General features: G+C 47.7%; 1 protein-coding gene across 4 annotated transcripts in view; it reads right to left on the bottom strand.

The window, feature by feature from the left end:
• Positions 1–18780, bottom strand: part of LOC143297531 (repulsive guidance molecule A-like) — a 128805-nt gene that overhangs the window by 36724 nt on the left and 73301 nt on the right. For 2 of the 4 annotated variants that reach the window (XM_076609939.1, XM_076609940.1), the window contains exons 2-3: positions 12859–13091; positions 2823–3433 (exon numbers count right to left, since the gene is read on the bottom strand). In XM_076609939.1, coding sequence (XP_076466054.1) covers positions 2823–3433; positions 12859–13091 — 844 coding nt within the window. The other 2 variants (XM_076609941.1, XM_076609938.1) reach the window with 2 other exon arrangements.

Below are 18780 nucleotides of genomic sequence, written 5' to 3' on the forward strand. Positions count from 1 at the left end.
GCGATTCCAACAAGCGCCTTTACCTGGGGGGAGTGGGGTTGAGGGGGGAAAAAGAAAAAAGACATCCCGTAAACTATTTACTGTGGGACAGTCTGGAGAACTCGAAGGACGGAACGGGACGATGAGAAGAGGAGGGGGCGGGGGGGAGTGGAAGGGGGGGGGGAGATGTGGCAAGGAGGATAGAAGACGAAATAGTAGTGACTGTGTGTGGAGGGGAGGGAGGGGGGAAGTGGGTAGAGTAGAGATGGGGACAGAGAGGGAAGGGGGTGGGGGGTGGGGGTGGGGGGACGGTAGGAAAAGGTTCGTAGGAGAGAGAAGAGATTTGTGTGTTTGCCCCACTGGACGTGAAGGCGTGCGGAGGCTGTCGCAAATAACCTGCACGCTGTATCGGGCAGTCCTCCTGATACGGTGGTTGGTCGCTTTCCCCCTCACCTCCTCCCTACCCCCCCCCCCCTCCCACCCCCCTTCTCTCCATCTCTCAATCCCCACTCTCTCTCTCTCTTTCTCCCCCCCCCCCCTTCTCTCTCTCTCTCTCCATATCTGCCGCTCTTTCTCCATCACCCCTCTCTCTATCTCTCCTACTCCACTCTATCTGCCTCTCTTTCTCTCTCCAACACCCCCTCTCTTTCTCTCTCCACCCCCACTCTCTCTATTTGCCTCTCTTTCTCTCTCCACCCCCCGCCCCTCTCTCTCTCTCTCTTGTGGCCCCAGCTCTCTATATAATGTCTCCCTCTGTCAAGGTTCCTCTCGAGACGGGGAAAAAACATGAGCCTATAAACACGAAGCATTCAAAACACCGAGCGAGCACGTGCGCGCAAAAGTGCAGCCAATACACTGCACGTGCACAAGCACCGTCAGGCAAACACACACACACACACACACACACACGCGCGCGCGCAATTGGGATCTTCAAGCAGACAAATCCAACGGCAGTATAAAAACAACATTCACAAATTTTGATTTATGAGGCAAAATGGATACGGAAATCTACTGGTCGGAAAGAGAACGACAGGTCGACAAAGAGAGCAGGGTGAGGGTGAAACATAGACAGAGACAGAGGTATGAAAATTCATCAGACAACACTTCTAATTTTGAGTTCCAGACAGACATGGCCAGAGCTTCGAAGAGACACCAAGGTGGGCAGGAAGACAGAAATGGAATCTGAATAGTGCGAAAAGTGAGAGCATGCTAAAGAGAGAAGGGGGGGGGGGGGGGGGGTTATTGGGGGAGGGGGGGGGCCAGAGAGAGAGAGAGGGGGGAGTGGGGGGAGTGGGGAGTGAGAGAGGGAGAGAGGGGGGAGGTAGGAGGGGGGGAGGTAGGCAGAGAGAGAGGGGGGAGGTGGGCACAGAGACAGAGGGGGGGGGGGGGGCCGAGTGGGCAAAGAGAGAGAGAGAGAGAGAGAGAGAGAGTGAGTGATATGCAGACAAATGGGCAGAGGTAGAGAGAGAGAGAGAGAAAAAAAAAGAACAGAGCGATGAGAAAAAGACCTATGGCGAGAAGAGATATAAACCGAGAAAGGCAATGAACATGACTGGGAGTCTAAAAGAAAAAAAAAACAAAAAAAACTGAGCGCCACAGAGACCACGAAACAGAGAATAAGAGATACAAGATATCTGACAAACACATGCACTGAAACACTGACATAAAGCTTTAAAAACAAAACAAAACAAAACAATAACTTGTCAAGAAATTATAAACATACTGGGGGTGCAAGCAACAAGAAAAAAGAAATCAGGATCAATATCACTGTCAGTACGCAGCATGCAGTGAAAACACACTGAAAAATGCTCTGACAACATATTGATGTTCACGGTGTGGGGTGGAAATCCACTAATTTTTTTTTTTTTTAAACAATTTTCTAAAAGTTTGTAGCTCGGTGGTCCAGGGACCGATTAACTAAACTGTGGGTCTCCAAAACAAAGCACTGGGGAACTTGAAAATTCACTTTGACTCCCTGACCTTGAACAAAGGTCAAGGATGATACAGACAATCACTTCCATACAGTTTTGATGCTCTGTATGCATACCTTTCAGTGCAAACAGAAATGAAAACTGTTGTTGCTTTTTTTAAAAGAAAAATGAAGGAAGGAAAAAACAGCAACACAAAATATAGATCTACAGATCTATGCTCACCATATTGAAACTAGACATCAAGTTTCGAAAGTAGTAGCACACAAATGCCATAAGCGTTTTATCCATCTTTTGACCTTGAACAACAAGTCCAAGGTCAAAGTGATCAGTAATTTTTCAAAAGACACACATCCTGATGATGTGCCATCGGTCTGCATGTATCAGAGGCTAGCGGTTTGCAAGGAATCACTCTCTCTCTCTCTGTGCAGACAGACAGATATTTCAGCCCTGAAATGACCTCTTTGTGGTCGACTGCACTATAAGCAACATTATTTGATTTTGACACATATTCACAAAGAAACATGCACTCATCTGCTTGCAAACACACACACACATACGCAAACACACACATACACAAACACACACATACACAAACACACACAAACACACACAACACAGGGAAGCGTAACACTGCTCCACCTACCACAACCTTTCTCGCATTCTCTTGTGAAAGAACGGAGGTAAAAACTACCCTGAACTACACATGTTGCTTCGTTTGTTTGCTTTTGAACTCAATGGAAGACACTAGTCATGAACTTCCACTAGTTTTCCTCATTCACAAGCTTTCATTGATGTATAAATTTTCACATGCTCTCACCGAAAAAGTTGACCAATAAGGCGAACAAACAAAACCAAAAAAGAACAACAACAACAACAACAGGCAACCCCCAAAACTTTTTTAACTCCACTCACCTTGCTAGTCGCCGTAGCGTCCCCGGACCCTCCCACCACGGGGTCGTTGGTCACCTGCACCGTCAGGTAGTCGTTGTTGACCAGAGGCCACGCCCCCTTCACCTTGCACGTCTGGAACTGGTCGGCGAAGGTGCGCAGGTGGGGGTCCCCAAAGAGCCCACAGTGGCGGAAGGAGGAGGCCGGGAACTGGCAGTGGGGGGGCACCCTGCGGGGTGGGGGGGACAGGGGCGGGGGCCCGGACCCTTGCTCGGGGGGCTCCAGCGTGCGGCCGTTCATGGTGCAGTTGTACTGCTTCATCTGGTTTCGCACCCCGTTGCGCACGCTGTAGAAGCGGATGTTGCCCTGGCAGGCGCGCGAGGAGTTCTTGGTGCCCTTGATGCAGTGCCAGTACGTCCTCAGCGCCACGCAGTGAGCCTCGTTGTCCAGCTCTCCTCCTCCTCCTCCTCCGCCACCTCCTCCTGCTCCGCTCTGGCCAGCCGCCGCGCCTCCTAGAGGGTGGTCGCCGTCAACCGCCCCACCCGACAGTTCCAGGGCGTCCTTGGCTTCGTTGTACTGTTCCCAGCATTGGTCGATCTGGCACTGCGAGTTGGGCTGGATGGAGAAGCCTGACACTGCCCACACATAGAGAGCATGGCAACGAGGTTAGTTCATGTACTCTGGAGGCACCAAAACGTTATATACATGCACACACAGAGAGAGAGAGAGAGAGAGAGAGAGAGAGAGAGAACGGAACACGTCTAATGGTTCAGAAACGAACCTTTACCATGGCCATCGCAATGTAAGCGCAGTGGTGTGCAAAACACGAAGACAGCTGTGTGTGACTAACTGGAAATATTTCAAGCACAGCCAATGGCGATTCGAGAAAGGATACAGGGGAAGGGGCAGGGGGAGGTGATGAGACACTATGTGAGAGAGACAGGCAGACAGACAGAGAGAGAGACAGAGACAGAGAAAGAGAGAGAGGGGCGAAGGAGGGGAGAGATAGGGGAGAGGGAGAGTGTCTACATGTGTGTAGGAAAAAAAACCCAACAGACACACAGAAAACGCCGGCTCATTAAAGAGAGAGCGGGGGAAGAGAGTGAGACAGACAGACAGACAGAGACAGAGAATACAGGCAAAAGAGAACGAAACAAACACACAAAGAAAAAAGAAAAGAAAAGAAAAACAGAAGCAGAGAACGAAAACGCAGAAAGCATCAAGAAAGACCAAGAAGAGAAGGAAGGATGTGTGTGTGTGTGTGTGTGTGTGTTGGGAGGGGGGGGGAAGGGAGAGAGGGGGAGTAAGACACGGGGGCACGGAAGTGTTGTAGAAGTCGTATTTTACGTCAGACAGTAACGTCTGGCCTTCGCTGCCTTCGTTTCATCCCGCGCGTTCATGCGTGGCCTCATCTGCTTGCTGGATTCACGTTCACTCTACCGCAACGAGCCCTCGCTATCGAGGGAAGGAGCAAGAAGAAAAAAAATTTTTTTTTAAATCATAATATCTGAAAGACAAGAAAGAAAACTTTTGAAAAAAAAAAAAAAGAAAGAAAGAAAAAGAGGGAAGGCGGGAAGAAAACAAGCAAACGGGATAGAGGGGTGTGTGTGGGGGAGTGCAGAGAAGATGTAGGGGGGAAAGGGTTGCGTTGGAGGAAACATGGAAGGGATGGAGGGGTGGGGGGGAGCCGGGGGGGGGGTAGGGGTGGGGGGGGGCGGGGCGAGGGAGAGATGAAGGCTGAGAGAGAGAAAGCTCTTTATAAAAAAAATAAAATAAAATAAATTTTTAAAAAGTTCACTGACACACAGTACACTCAACTACCGATTAAAATTTCCGTTGCTGAAATTTCAGTAAATAAACAGTTCTGTCTCATCATTATTATTTCATAACACCCCCCCCCCCCCCCTTTTTTTCTTTTTTTTTAACTGTAGCAGCTGTCAACCTACAAGTCCATTGAAAACCAAAAACACGCCCCCCCTTTTTTTTTTCTTTACAGGCTATCATTACCATTGTCGTCATATTCTATGCGCGGCGAGTCTCGTTTGAATGCGAGCGTAAGATCAAGACCATGACGTCGCTTTTTCTTCTGACTGAGGCTGCACTGGTTGCCCGTCCCCTTCAGAGTAGAAAACAAACACTGACACTTTCTGCAACAGTTCACATCCCCTGCAAGTTGGACCTCCTCCTCTGTCGCCGACCCTCTATCGTGCAGCAGATCAAAATACGCACTTAAAAGATCTCGTCATAAACGGCATTGTTGGGATATGGAAACATAAAATGTACCCAGCATGCACACCCCCCGAAAACAAGGTGTGGATGCTTAAATGGCAGGGGGGGGGAAACGGTCATACACAGAAAGAAAATCAACAAAATAAATAAATAAATAAAATAAATAAATAATAGCCCACTCGAGCACGTACACGAGTGAATGTTGCAGTCCACGAACAAACCTTTAAGAATTCTACCTCGTTCCTTTCTATTAATTTTTTTTTAATTAAAAAAGTTTTAAAAATCGGGATCAATCAGAGAGAGCGAGAGAGAGAAAGAGACGGAGACAGATAAAGAGACAGAGAGACACAGAAAGACAAACAGAAAGACAGACCGACCGAAAGAGACACACGTGACAGAGACAGACAGACAGTCCGACAAAGAGACGCAGAGAGAGAGAGGCAAGCAGAGGGAGACAGAGACAGAGAGAAAGAAAGAGACTGAGACACACAGAGAGAGACTGGACGGGACGAGATGTGGCGGGAAGCAGGAATACGGAGGAAGTCACATAAAGAACATCAAAGTCCGAGCGTAGTCTTCGTAAGGTGGTCTTCAGACAAACACCGTCTTCTTTAATTTCGCGTCGTCCGCTGCAAGGGCGCTGCGTCATAAGACGGACGCGAGCGTGCGCGCGCGCGTGTGTGTGTGTGTGTGTGTGTGTGGGCGCGCACGCGCATGCGTGCGTGCGAAGGGACCGGAAGCGTGCTTGGTCATGGCCATTGTAGGGTCACCGCTTGCTCTGTTGTTTTTGTTTGTTTTGTTTTGTTTTTATTGTTTCAAGTAGATAATCGAACCGATACCCGTCATTATCGCAATGGATCGCTTATTTTTCTTTCAAAACACACTCATTCTTTTCTCTCCCTGCCTCCCCCCCCCCCCCCCCCCACCCCCCAGTCCCCCCTCTCTCTATCTCAAGGCAGCAGCGGTTTGTTCCATGAATCATGGCCCACACGACCAGGGCGGTCACACATGATTCATCATTTATAATTCACAACCTGAACCCCCCACCCCCCCTACCCCTTCCCCTACCCCCCATCACACCACCCCACCCCACCCACAACTGCCCATCCATCCACACCCCACCTCTCTCTCCCCCGCTCCCTTCTACACTACCTCCCCACTCCGTCTTTCTCCTCTCACCATCCCCGTTCCACCATTCTTTACAATCAATACTCTTTGGCAATGAAGCACTCGTCAGCATATTTCCTTCTTCTTTTTTTTTTCCTCCGCCGCAATAACCCCCCCCCCCCCCTCCTCCCCCTGCCCCCCCCCCTCTCTCTTTCTCTCCTTAAACCACCATCCCCACCCCAAAATAAAATAAAATAAAAGAGGGGGTGGGGTAGGGGTACAAAATCAGATCCCTCCCACTCCCTCGTCACTCCACCTCTCTTCTCTTCCTGCCGCTACCATCATAATCATCACCATCACCATCATCATAATCATCATCAACAGCAGCAGCAGCAGCAGTAGTTGCAGCCCGCCACGCCCGCGGATTGATTCGTTAATTACATTGTAGCGCGCGGGCCGCAGTGCGTGGCGGTATTAAGCGCGCGGAGTGGCCGCCGTAATTGCCGTAATGGGGTAACGTGTCGTGCAACCTGGGAACTACACGTGCCGGGGGCTTGGGCTTTGGGGTGGGGTGTCTGGTGCACGACGCTGCACGACTGTGTAGACTGAGCTGGTGGGTCCCCCCCTCGGGTTCTAACCTGCCCTTCAACGAGGTATTTGTAAAAAAAAAAAATAATAATAATAATTTTTTTTTTTATAATACAAACATGTCCCGAACAACCAAAAACAAATGACTTCTTGAATGACCGTGTAATAGTTTTACGCGTAAAACTGTTTTGTATTCTTCTTCTCCTCCTTCTTCTGTCTGTCTTTACTTTCAAATTTATTGTGTTGCTCTTTTATGCTGCTTCTTTTGTTCAAACTTCACGAGTTTCGGTACAGATATCAGATTTCACAGAGAGTGGTATTTAAAAAAAAGAGAGAGAGAGAGAGAGAGAGAGAAACAGAGACAGAGAGCGGATCTGGTGAAGGCTGATTTGATCAAACGACCATCTGGCATTTATCAGCTTTTGCAAGGGCATGTCATGGTGTGCGGCTCTGTCCATACACGCTGCATTAGGTTAACTGCTAAATCTTCATATACTGACTGATGTAGTATGGTATATTATACATATGCTACAGTAAATCTACAGGCCCAACACTCGGCTTATATCACAGATTGACATAAGTTTACATTTGGGCCAACAGCAAAGTGAGAGCTGTATTATCAGTGGTTTCTCCAGTCAATGGGAAACCATTTACAGTTTAGTCTTTTGTGAAGGACTATGACTCTCAAACTAGGAGGCAAAATTGCACTGGCTCTTAGTGCTGCAGCCTTGTGGGCTAGTTGGCCTTTGGGAACCATCCCAACGCCCCTCTTGTCCGAGAGAGTGGGGATGTAACTTGGGCAAGACACTCTCCACTATAATCAAATTCTAGCCCAAATAGTCGGAACAGCAGTTGCCTCCTCTGCTGTTCTGATGGTCATAGTCGGACACGACTGACTATCATACAGTAAATCTGAAAAGACTTCAAAAATGTATGAGGTGTCACTGATTATGCTGAAGCTGTAGTGTTATCATTATGATTATGTCTGATGTGAAGAAACACTACATTAAAAAATTTCATTGAAAACAATACACTTATGGCCTTTGAAAAGCGGCAGTATGCCTCTCAAGACTTCAAAACACTTGTCTTATGCAACATTATGAAAATATGCACATTCTGAACATTGCCAAAGAGTTGACTGTTTATGAATAAGTTATTTGATACAAATGATAATATGGTACAGCAGCCACATGTTAAAACTGAAGTGCAACTTGTGAGCACATAATAAGCTTTAACTTGAAAAATGTTTAAGCTTGTTGATCCTCTTTTCGGTTTTGTTTGCATTGCAATCATGTGTGCTGTTGAACAATTAAAGATTATTTATATAATTCAAACCAACTGACTATGAACGCAATACTGCCCTCACATTAGTAGCCGAGGACGCAGATCACATCACAGATCACTGAAGTGAAGAGTTTTACATAAATTATAGCTTCCAGCTAAGCAGAGAGAGCTCTCTCTCTCTTTGCAACATGCATAGATCTGTAGATCTTCCAGCTGACAGGAGTGACTGAGGCTGAAACCAACCTCTCTCATCGTTCTGTTGTGTTGCTCTGACACTGGGGCAGAGACTGGAGCAGAGAGGGAGGAAATCAGGAAGGGTGGGAGAGAGTAGTGTGTGTGTGTGTGTGTGTGTGTGTGTGTGTGTGTGTGTGTGTGTGTGTGTGTGTGTGTTAGTGTATATGAGTGTGCGAGTGTATATGAGAGAGAGAGAGAGAGAGAGTGTGTGTGTGTGTGTGTTTGTCTGGGTGTGTGTGTGTGTGTGTGTGTGAGTGTATATGAGAGAGAGAGAGAGACACAGAGAGAGAGAGAGAGAGTGTGTGTGTGTGTGTGTGTGTGTGTGTGTGTGAGTGTATACGAGTGTGCGAGTGTATATGTGAGAGAGAGAGAGAGAGAGAGAGAGTGTGTGTGTGTGTGTGTGTGTGTGTGTGTGTGTGTGTGTGCGTGAGTGTATATGAGACACAGAGAGAGAGAGAGAGTGTGTGTGTGTGTGAGTGTGTGTGTGTGTGTGTGTGTGTGTGTGTGTGTGTGTGTGTGTGTGTGTGTGTGTGTGTGTGCGTGCGTGCGTGCGTGCGTGTGTGTGTGTGTGTGTGTGTGTGTTGGACATGCATAGGTCTGCATTTGTACGAGAGCACTGCGTGTATTGACTTGTGCATGTGTGAATGCACATTTGCTAATGTGCATTCTGTGTAATCCGAGCCAAGGGTAAGCATCTGAGAGAAACCCTGAACTAGAACAGAAGAGAGAAACTGAGAGACTTCAGAGAAACAAAGAGAGAACAGTGTAAACAGGGACGTTAAAGTTAAGGTAAACAGCACATATGTGGGCATGTGTTTTATGTGTATGCGCATATGTGTGTGTGTGTGTGCGCACGCGTGCGCGCGTGCATGTGTGTGTGAGCGCACAAGTGTATGTGCAAGCATGTGTGTTAGTGTTGTGCATGCGTGAGTGTGCGCACATGTGAGCATCTGTGTATGTGTATTGTATGCACGTATGTGTGTGTGCACATGTGTGTGTGCACATGTGTGTACACGGTGTGATGTGAATCTGATGTGTGCCCACATTAAAGTATTGTGTCGCCTATGTGTGTATGATGCGTGTCTGTGTCTGCAAGCCCATTACACGACATTAGAAAGAATGCTGTCTGTCTGATGGCGTTTGCATGCGTCCTGTTATCGATAGGTCCCATCCCTCCCCTCTCTCTCCCCCAGTGGACTGCCCTGTCCCCCTGTCATCAACACTGGATGTTGACCTGAAGTCTGAATGTCATTCCCCCGTTCCCCCCCCCCCCCCAATCCCCCTCCCCCCCCCTCTCTCTCTCTCTCTGTACCCCCAGTCTGTGTGTGGATGTCTGCATCATTTAACTGTCTATGCATCTCTCGCCATCAGACTCACATTACCAGGGCCCTGTTTGGGATTCCCTGGATGCATGCGACATAAAAAAACAACAACAAAAACGGACATTCAAGTCAACCACATAAATGCCATGTTCTGGGGGTGTCAGTTTGGTTTTTGATAGGGCTTCCCTCTCCCTAACTTTTGTTCTACACACACACACACAAACACACACACACAGAGTTATACACACATACACATGAAATGATGCATATTCACACACTCATGAAATGATGCATACACACACACACACCAAACACACAGAGTGATACACACAGTTCATCACAAACACATGAATACAAGTGTGTAGATGTACATTTTATACAAAAACACACACAATGATGAGCACACATGTAGCTTGACACACACACTTTAATTTAATGTATCTATAGAGAATTTTGTTCCTTTCATAACGTATGCATGCTCACACACACGCAGTTTGAAATTATAAATGAACCCTCTCCCTCTGTCTCACCAACCACACACTAACATAGAGACTGACAACAAATCTTTATTAACACACACACACACACACACACACACATTTTCCTTTCCAGTGATGTTCATGCTGTCAGCTGACACAAACACCAACACAAACAGTATCCAAAGTTCACACACACACACACACACACACACACGCATTCTGCCTATCCAGGTATGTACACAACTACTCTGCTCAGCTGACACGAACACAGACACAGAGACAGGTGTCCAAAGAATCCAGGCACCGATACTATATAACTGAAACAGTCACCGTGTAAGTGGGCACAAGGTCGCCAACCCTCCCACCACTCAACCTGAATTCCCTACCTTGCCACAAAGGTGGTCTTTTCACATTGTGCTCTGCGCTCCCCCCCCCCCACCCCCACCCCACCTCACAGTAGCTGGAATGTGTGGTTGAATGTATACCTGTGTTTTTGTCCATGTCTTACTCAGTGAACAGCCAATAGCATGGTTTTCAGCCTGGGTTTCTAACTGACCCCTGTGAATGCTCTAAATCTTTAATACCAGATACTCTGTAGCTGCTGATTTTCTTTGTTGTATTCTCTTTGTACTGAAAGTTACATGATAGTTGTGGATGTGTTAGGGCAGTCACAACCCACAGGGTCAAACATCCATCCTGAATCCTGCTCGTTTTTAAAACAGTATTTCTTGCTGTCAAATATCTACAGTCCGATTTATTCACCCTTGTAATCATCTTAAGGTTCTACCTTTTTTACAGTTTCAGACCAAAAGTGAAAAAAGAGTGTTAAGATTCTGTTCTTTATATATAGTCATACTTATTATCTTATCAGCTGATCAAGCAATGTTACTGTTGTGTCAAAACTACAATAATATTAGGATGTCAAAATCAAGTCTAAAAATGTTCTCTGCTTAAATCAGTTAAAAACCAGTAAAACCTCTACTGTTACCATTACACACAACACAACAATTCCTTATCTTAAAAAATATATATATATACATATCATTGACATCCCCCCAAATCTTGTGATATATGTCAGGGTTGAGTCTGCTAAAGTGCATTAGACTGCAGGGCTGACTGGCTGATAAAGACATCCAATCAGATTTGGCCGGATTGCTTGTTCATGATTGGCCTGATAGATGGATGTGGTGTAGTGGTATGCCTGTTGCTGGGTTCAGGTTGGGGTTTGGATTTAGTATATTTGTCTTTATGGGTCCTGTTAACTTAACCTTTGTATGGGTTGGAGTTATGTGTATTGACTTGTATGCTTAGCCTACTGTTTCTCCAATTTTTGTGCCGTACATTTATTACCTGTTCTGCCACACCTAAAGCTTCATGTGCAACACCCGTATCCTATTGTGCTAGACACACAGCTTCTACTGTCCTAAGTGCTATTAAAACAGAACACATGGCCTCTAATCTCATACCAAGTTCTATGTAGTACCAAGTTCTATATAGTCAAATTATCTGTCTGAAGAGCCTTCACTACACAGTTCAGCCCATTTTATTAGTTATATTGTCCAAGTCCTTTACTGTCCCTTCTGTTATGCCTATTGCATTCTGAATTTGACCCACAAACCCATAAAACTGTCATTATTTTTTCGGTCCCATAAGGTTTTGTTACCCATTTTTCTGATGGTTTATTTTTATTAAATCAACATAGTTTAACGAGACACAAGGCATGCTAGTGACTGCGAGTTGCCAACAAAAGTGGGGGCCAGCTACCATCCCAAACAATCACGTTGTTTTTGTAACCTAAACCACTCTTTTTTTTTCCCCTGTTAATAATCTTCTTTCTGTCTTCGCATAGATTTCTGGGTGAAAGATCTACAATGTCTCCCCCTTCCCCTGCCAAAACTGTAGTTCTGCTTTCGAAACCTACTCGACATTGGTAACCTACATGAAACGTGTTGTGTGGGACGGTAAACGAACATATCGGACGAACGGCAGCCAGTCGAGGCTTCCTCCCTAACTGTACCCCCCTTCGTTTCTCGCCCCGACGACACACACCAGCACTCGCTTTCGAGGGGCAGGCAAACAACACACTCTCCTGCCGAAATCCTCACACCTCGCTCAGGGCAGGGACTGGCGGTGAGGCAAGGAAGGGCCCGGGCCATGTGGGAGAATGCCCCTCACGCTGCTCTCCCCCCGTGCTGCTCGCCTCTCTCTCTCTCAGCCTGTCTACTGGATCGAAGTGTGCCGAGGCTTGGCCGAGGGGAAAACAAGTCGAGAGAGAGAGAGAGAGACGGAGCGAGCGAGGACCGTTTCTATGGCAAAAAAGAAAGCATGCATGTTTGGCGCGCACTTTTTCTTCTTTTTTTTATTCTGTCTGAGTGAATGCTGGTCTTGCATGGCTGGGGATGGGAGGGAGGTTGGGGGGGTTGACAGTTGAAGTAATGATCGGTTAAAACGACTGCGCAGCAGAGGACGTAAAGACCACTGCCCCAAGATAGGACGTTTTGAAACTGAGTTTGTTTAGGTAAGTGTTCAGATTCCAAATAACGAGGATTAACATACGTTTTGGCAGATTCCAAATAATGAAGGTTTGGGCCGAGGGTGTTCGTTGATATAAGGGGGTTCCCTGTTTCTTGATACATGTATACATAATAAAGTTTCCTTACTCAGATACGTGTTGTTGTGGGTCAGCTGCGGGTGGTGTTTGTGTTTTTACACACGGTACCTGGAGTCACCTGCATGGGGACTACGTGTCGCACCAAGACAGCACGGCTTACCAGTGCAATTACTCTAATTACCTAATTAACTATATCAGACACCTACCTGAGGCCCAAGCAAAGCTGACGAGGGCGAAGAGCAGCAGAAGAAGGCGGTGAGGTGGCACTGGGTTGAGGAGGGTGGTGGTGGTGATGTTGGTGGTGGTACTCCGGTGGTGGTGGTGGTGGTGACGACGGCTAATCCGGCAGTGGCAGCGACACGGCCCCATGCCCTTCCATTCAGGGGGCTGGTGGTGGACCAGGGGGCCGGGGGGTGGCCTCGCCTCACTGACACAACCGCTGGACAAGAGAGAAGAAGAAGAAGACAGAGAGGTCAGTAGGCCTCCATCAGCCATGTAGCAGTGAAACGTCCCCCACACAGCTACATCCCGCACATGGCAGCCCCCGCAAAAGCGGCCCAGGCCGCCTCTTCACCTGCCTGCCGCTGCTACCTTCCTGCCCATTTCACACCGCACTTACCACTGCAGACCTGTCCCAGTTAGCGCGCGGGGGCCTCATCTTCGCCACCAAACAACACACAACTCAACAGCCGTAACGGTAAATCACATGGCTGGGTGTGGGGGGGGGGGTCCCGGGGGGGTTCACGTTCAGTACTCCAAAACCTAACTTTCCAAACTGTTGTTGTTGTTCAAAGACCAGTAACGGTATGCCACTGACTGCAGCGGCGGGTCCGAACTCACGGCAGCACAAAGCTCCCTCCCCCCTCCCCTAAAAACTGACTGAACACGATCTGGGCGCTGCCAACAGCGTGAAGCACACAGCACAAGCACAGCTCTCTCTCTCTCTCTCACACACACACTCACACACGGGGAACGAAGCGAACAGTATGGCCCCCAGTCCGCTACACGTTCCCGTCTCTTTCTCTCTGTGCCCGCTGTGTGGACCCGCTCGCAGCAGAAAAGACACAGGGGCCGCGAAGGAGGGAGCAGTTCAAAGCTCTCTCTCTTTCTCTCTCTCTCTCTCTCCCCCCAAGTGGGTCAAGGGGGCGGAGCCTGGGCCCGTCAGTTGGCAGCCAAGGTGTTAACTCCGCCCCTTTCCCCCCTTTGGCGAGGGGTAGTGGTGGTGGTGGATGGTGGGAGTGGGGGAATGAGAGGGGGGGAAGGGGGTTGGCTTGTCAAATCTAGATCTCACCTCAGCTTTGAGACACTTGAAGGGGAGGGAAGGTGGGGTGTGGAGTTGGAGGGAAGCCAGAGTGGGTGGGGGTTGGCAATGAAGAGAGAGAGGGAGGGAGGGAGAAGGTTAGGTGGGGAGAGGAGGAGGAGAGAGAAGGGGGAGTAGAAGCCAGCCCTTCACACCTCTGAAGGGGGACCCCAATTTGCTCCCCTCCCCGTATCTGTTTATCTGTGCTGGCTTCACGTTTTGCAGTCTTCATTTCTTCAACATACGCCAACATAAACCATCAAAGGAATGACGACCCACCATGATGAAATACTTAAAACAGGATTTTACCTAGGATAGCCACTGAAATATTTCAAGAGATGCATGTTCGCTCAACTTCGGTCTAAAGAGAAAAACAGTGAACAGTTCTATATGGAAGAGAGGTCAAAAGTGGGGGGGAGGTGGGTACAGAGAGAGAGAGAGAGAGAGAGAGAGACAAGGGGGGGGGGGGCAGTGCTGTCATTGAAAGAGAGATTACTGAGAGAAAGGGGTGGAGGCTGGGGGGGAGGTGGGGGCAAAGACGAGAGAAAACTGAGACAGGTGAAAGAGAGAGAGAAAGAGAGAGAGTTTTAACGAGGGACGTGGAATAAGCTTTTTTTTTTTTTAACATCTATCCCTCGAGACAAAGAGGAAAAATGAAATATAAATAATCACAAAAACAACTTCGAATTACTGAAGCGCAGAAAAAAACCTTCGGGCTGTTTTAAATACACACATACCCATGCGCAGAATACACAATCGTAATTTATCAACGCATGAGTACATACATGTATACATCTAAAAATATACATGCAAGTGGATTATGAAACAAAAATATTGTTAAGTAAACACATTATCTAATCACCAAAAAGGTTTCCTGTAACACTGATGATCTAGGAGAAACAGCCCGTCACAAACAGAGACCTAAAGAAAGACAAATATTAACAGAAGCACGTGCATGTACGAGCCGCGAAACTGTGTCATTAGATGTGAATGATCCGCATGCGTTTATGAAATTATTCAGTGTGATTTAGAGAGACAGAGAAAGACAGACGGAGAGAAACAGAGACACACAGAGAGAGACTGTGAGGGAGACACAGAGAGAGATACAGAGACAGAGAGAGAGAGAGAGTGTGTGTGTGTGTGTGTGTGTGTGTGTGTGTGATGGATCGACTGAGAGAAAGAAAGAAGGGGAGAAACAGGGAGTGGACGTCGAAGAGAACAGTGAGAGACAGACATAACATACAGACAATGTGAGAACACGAGACAGAGAACAAAGGAAATCACTTCTGTCTTCAAAAGGATAGAAAAGTTCACGTGAGAAAGGTGTAGCCTCAGTGGCACACAAAAGGTGTCACAGTTCCCTGGGTCAGCACACAATATAAACAAGTCTGATGACACGGAAATCCCATTACTCAATAACGTGTTTCATAAAAGGGGTTTGTAAGGACAATACCCTGAAGCACACAGCACGAGGGTTCTTCAACTGTCCTGTACGAGATAACGTGTTTTATACAACTTTTAATTCTCATTCCGACAGATTGGTGTGTGTGTGTGTGTGTGTGTGTGTGTGTGTGTGTGTGAAATTTCGGGCTGCTATCACGAGATTTCTGTTGTGTGTGTGTGTGTGTGTTTTAGAGAACTTTAAAACTGAAACAGATCGCAATGTGTGGGAAATTCGGGCTGCTCTCCATGTGTGTAGTAGTCTTCAGTTGAACGTCTTCCACTTTAAGTGATATTAGACGATGTGTGTGTGTGTGTGTGTGTGAGAGAGAGAGAGAGAGAGAGAAAGAAAGAGAGAGAGAGAAACATTGGGAGGGACCGATACTCGTATGTATCTGAAGTACGTCTACATCTACGCATGCACATGAATAGATGTTTAGACAGTGTATTCATCAAAAATCAAAAGAGCGATAAAAAAAAATATATAAAAAAATTGAGAAAATGAAAAGCAAACAGAAAACTTTTCACAAATACACAACCGTCCACAATTCCCCCCCACCCCCCTCCCCTGGGGAGGAGATGGGAAAGGAAAACTGTACTGAAACGACTTCAGACTTCTGGGCGGGTTATAAAACAAAACAAAACATATGTTTTTAAAAAAAAAAGAAGAAAAAAACAAAACAAAAAAAAACACTTGCCAAGACTTCGCTACAAGCATCAATCGACCAATTAAAATCAACATGAATGAGCAGAAGCGTGCTAGTTCCGTCCCACCCCCTCCCTCCCCTCCTCTTTAGAGAGACGGACCAAGACAACGCCACCTATCCAAATAGTGTCCCTTTGTGCGCATGCGCCGTCGTCAGTCTGTGTGGCTGGCGACGTCTGTACTTTTTTATATGGTGCACGTATTGTGTGCGCGTCCAGGTTTACTTAAACCAGGCCGGGTGTTTACCCGGGGTGCAAACACGCCAGTCGCTTCACAGTTTATCTACCCCGGGGGTTTGTTCAGTTGGATAAGAGAGGTGTTACGTCTAAAGCCCGGCTGTTGGACCCCGAGAGCAGCTCGTCGTGATGGTTGATTAACTGAAAGAGCTGGGGAGTGGGGGGTGGTGGTGGTGGATGGGAGAGGTGTGTGTCATTTGAGAAGAACATATCGGAAGAAATTCAATCACCTGAGTTAAAAAAGGAAAACTGACCTCAACCGCAGTAGCAACAGCAGCGGCAGCAGCAGCAGCAACAACACAGACACGACTCATATCTTATCTCTCTTTGTTTGCACGTGCATACATGTTTGTGTGTGTGTGTGTGTGTGTGTGTGTGTGTGTGTGTGTGTGATAGAGCCCCTGACTGTTTTCACAAAGACATAGAAGAGTGTGGAGAAACCAGCCAGGGAGAGAGAGAGAGAGAGAGAGAGAGAGAGAGAAAGAGAACGAGATGGAGGCAAGAGAGTTTGAGGCAAGAGATAAATATATAGAGTGAAGAGAGAAGTACGCATGCACGTGATTTTTGGGGTTATTTTAGGAGGGGGGGGGGAGGCGGCGGTTAATGTGTGTGTGTATGTATGTGTGTGTTGTTTTCACTCTAACGTAACTGATAACTCTTTTTAGAACAATTACTATTGTCAATCTGCGCCTTTCTTCCTCCTACTCAACTAGAAAAGAACAAAAAACCCAACCTACTCTTCTTGTTCATTTTGTTTTTATTATCACCATCGTCAAGATCATCACCAATGGATCATCATTGCTCCCGTCCCCTCAAGTCCTTTGTCAAAGAGAGAGAGAGAGAGAGAGAGAGAGAGTCACATAAAGAAAGACAGGAAGAGGAAGAATGGAAGGGGAGATGAACTGTGACAGGAAATATATTGAGCTTCAAACAATTCATATGCGCACCGTTACACGGAAAGATTTTGAACGTTTTGTCACCGTAGGAAATCAGTTTTTTAGCAACACGTCACGTACATCCCTCCACTGTCCTGTCAAAGTCCTCCCTCCCTACGTATCCCCTCCCCCCCACCCACCCCACCCACCACGCTCTCCCCCCACCCCTCCACACCCTTCCCACCCTAAGAGAACCTTAAAGCTCACCCGTCTTCTACACATCCAGACTTTTAACACCCGACAACAACAACCCATAGCTCCCCCCCCCCCGTCCCCACCCTCCTCCCCGACCCCCCCCCTCCCCCCCAGGTGAACCCTTGATCCTTCTGGATGTCAACCTTTGTCGTTACTACACCGCTCTCTCCCTGCTGGACAACGTACCGATGGAGTGTGCGGATGGGGGTGGAGGTTAGGGGGTGAGGAAGGAGGAAGGGGTGGGGGGGGGGTGAAGCCCCCCCCCCCCCCCCCACACACACACAACCCCCCCCCCCATGCCCCCCCTACACCTACCAACTCCTCCCTCCCCCAAACTTCGATCAACCCCAGTGACAAGTGTAAGCGCCGGGACGAATGTTTACCACCTGAATCAAACAGCCTTTTCTCTCTCTCGCTCCCTCTCTCTCTTCTCCCCCCCCCCTCCCCCCCCCCCCCACTACAACTATACACCTATACCAGGCTTTTGTTCCAAAGCGCTGGTTGACGGAACGCGAGTGCAACGGGGCTGGCCTGAGGGGATCGCTTTCCGCTGAGCTGTCAGGGATCCGAGAAAATCGCGTTATGTCAGAAGAAGAGAAAGGGGGGGTGGGGGACAGAAAGAAAGAAAAAGACAAAAGGGAGGGGGGAAAGAAAAAAAAAAGCCCTCTGATTCTCTGCTTTTGCTAGGATGTGAGAGCTCATAAGCTGTTTTGCGTGCCAAGCGAAACGTCTTTGTCAGACTGACTCGTGATGTTTTTGCACTCTCTGTCTCTCTCCCTCTCTGCTTTGTTTATCTGTTTCACACAGACAGACGGACACACACACACACACAAAGAGAGAGAGAGAGAGAGAGAGAGAGAGAGAGAGACCCACACACTGACTGAGACCCGCACCACACACAAACCCCTCCACCCCACCCACCCCTACCCCCACATTACGCCTTCAGACTTACCCAACACACACACACACAGAGAGAGAGAGAGAGTACCCCTTCCAACTTACCCAACACACACTGTAACTAATGACATAAAGAGAGAAAAAAATAACAACATGAATATGTTTCATCTGCTCAGATTAAAAAAAAACCCACACAGACAACGTTTCGGGCACAGTACGGGGGCCGACGCTGTATCAAGCCAAGCCAGGCCTACACGTGATGGGCAGAGATAACGGCGAGAAAAAGCACGTGCAACATGTTTGTGTTTTGCCACACCACTTATCGCGCCCTCTTCATTATTACCTTGAAATAATGAAAGTAACTTCATAGCTAGCTACTGCAGACAAGGTTTACACACACACACACACACACACACACA

This window comes from Babylonia areolata, chromosome 22 (genome assembly GCF_041734735.1).
Source record: "Babylonia areolata isolate BAREFJ2019XMU chromosome 22, ASM4173473v1, whole genome shotgun sequence".
NCBI lineage: Eukaryota > Metazoa > Mollusca > Gastropoda > Neogastropoda > Buccinidae > Babylonia > Babylonia areolata.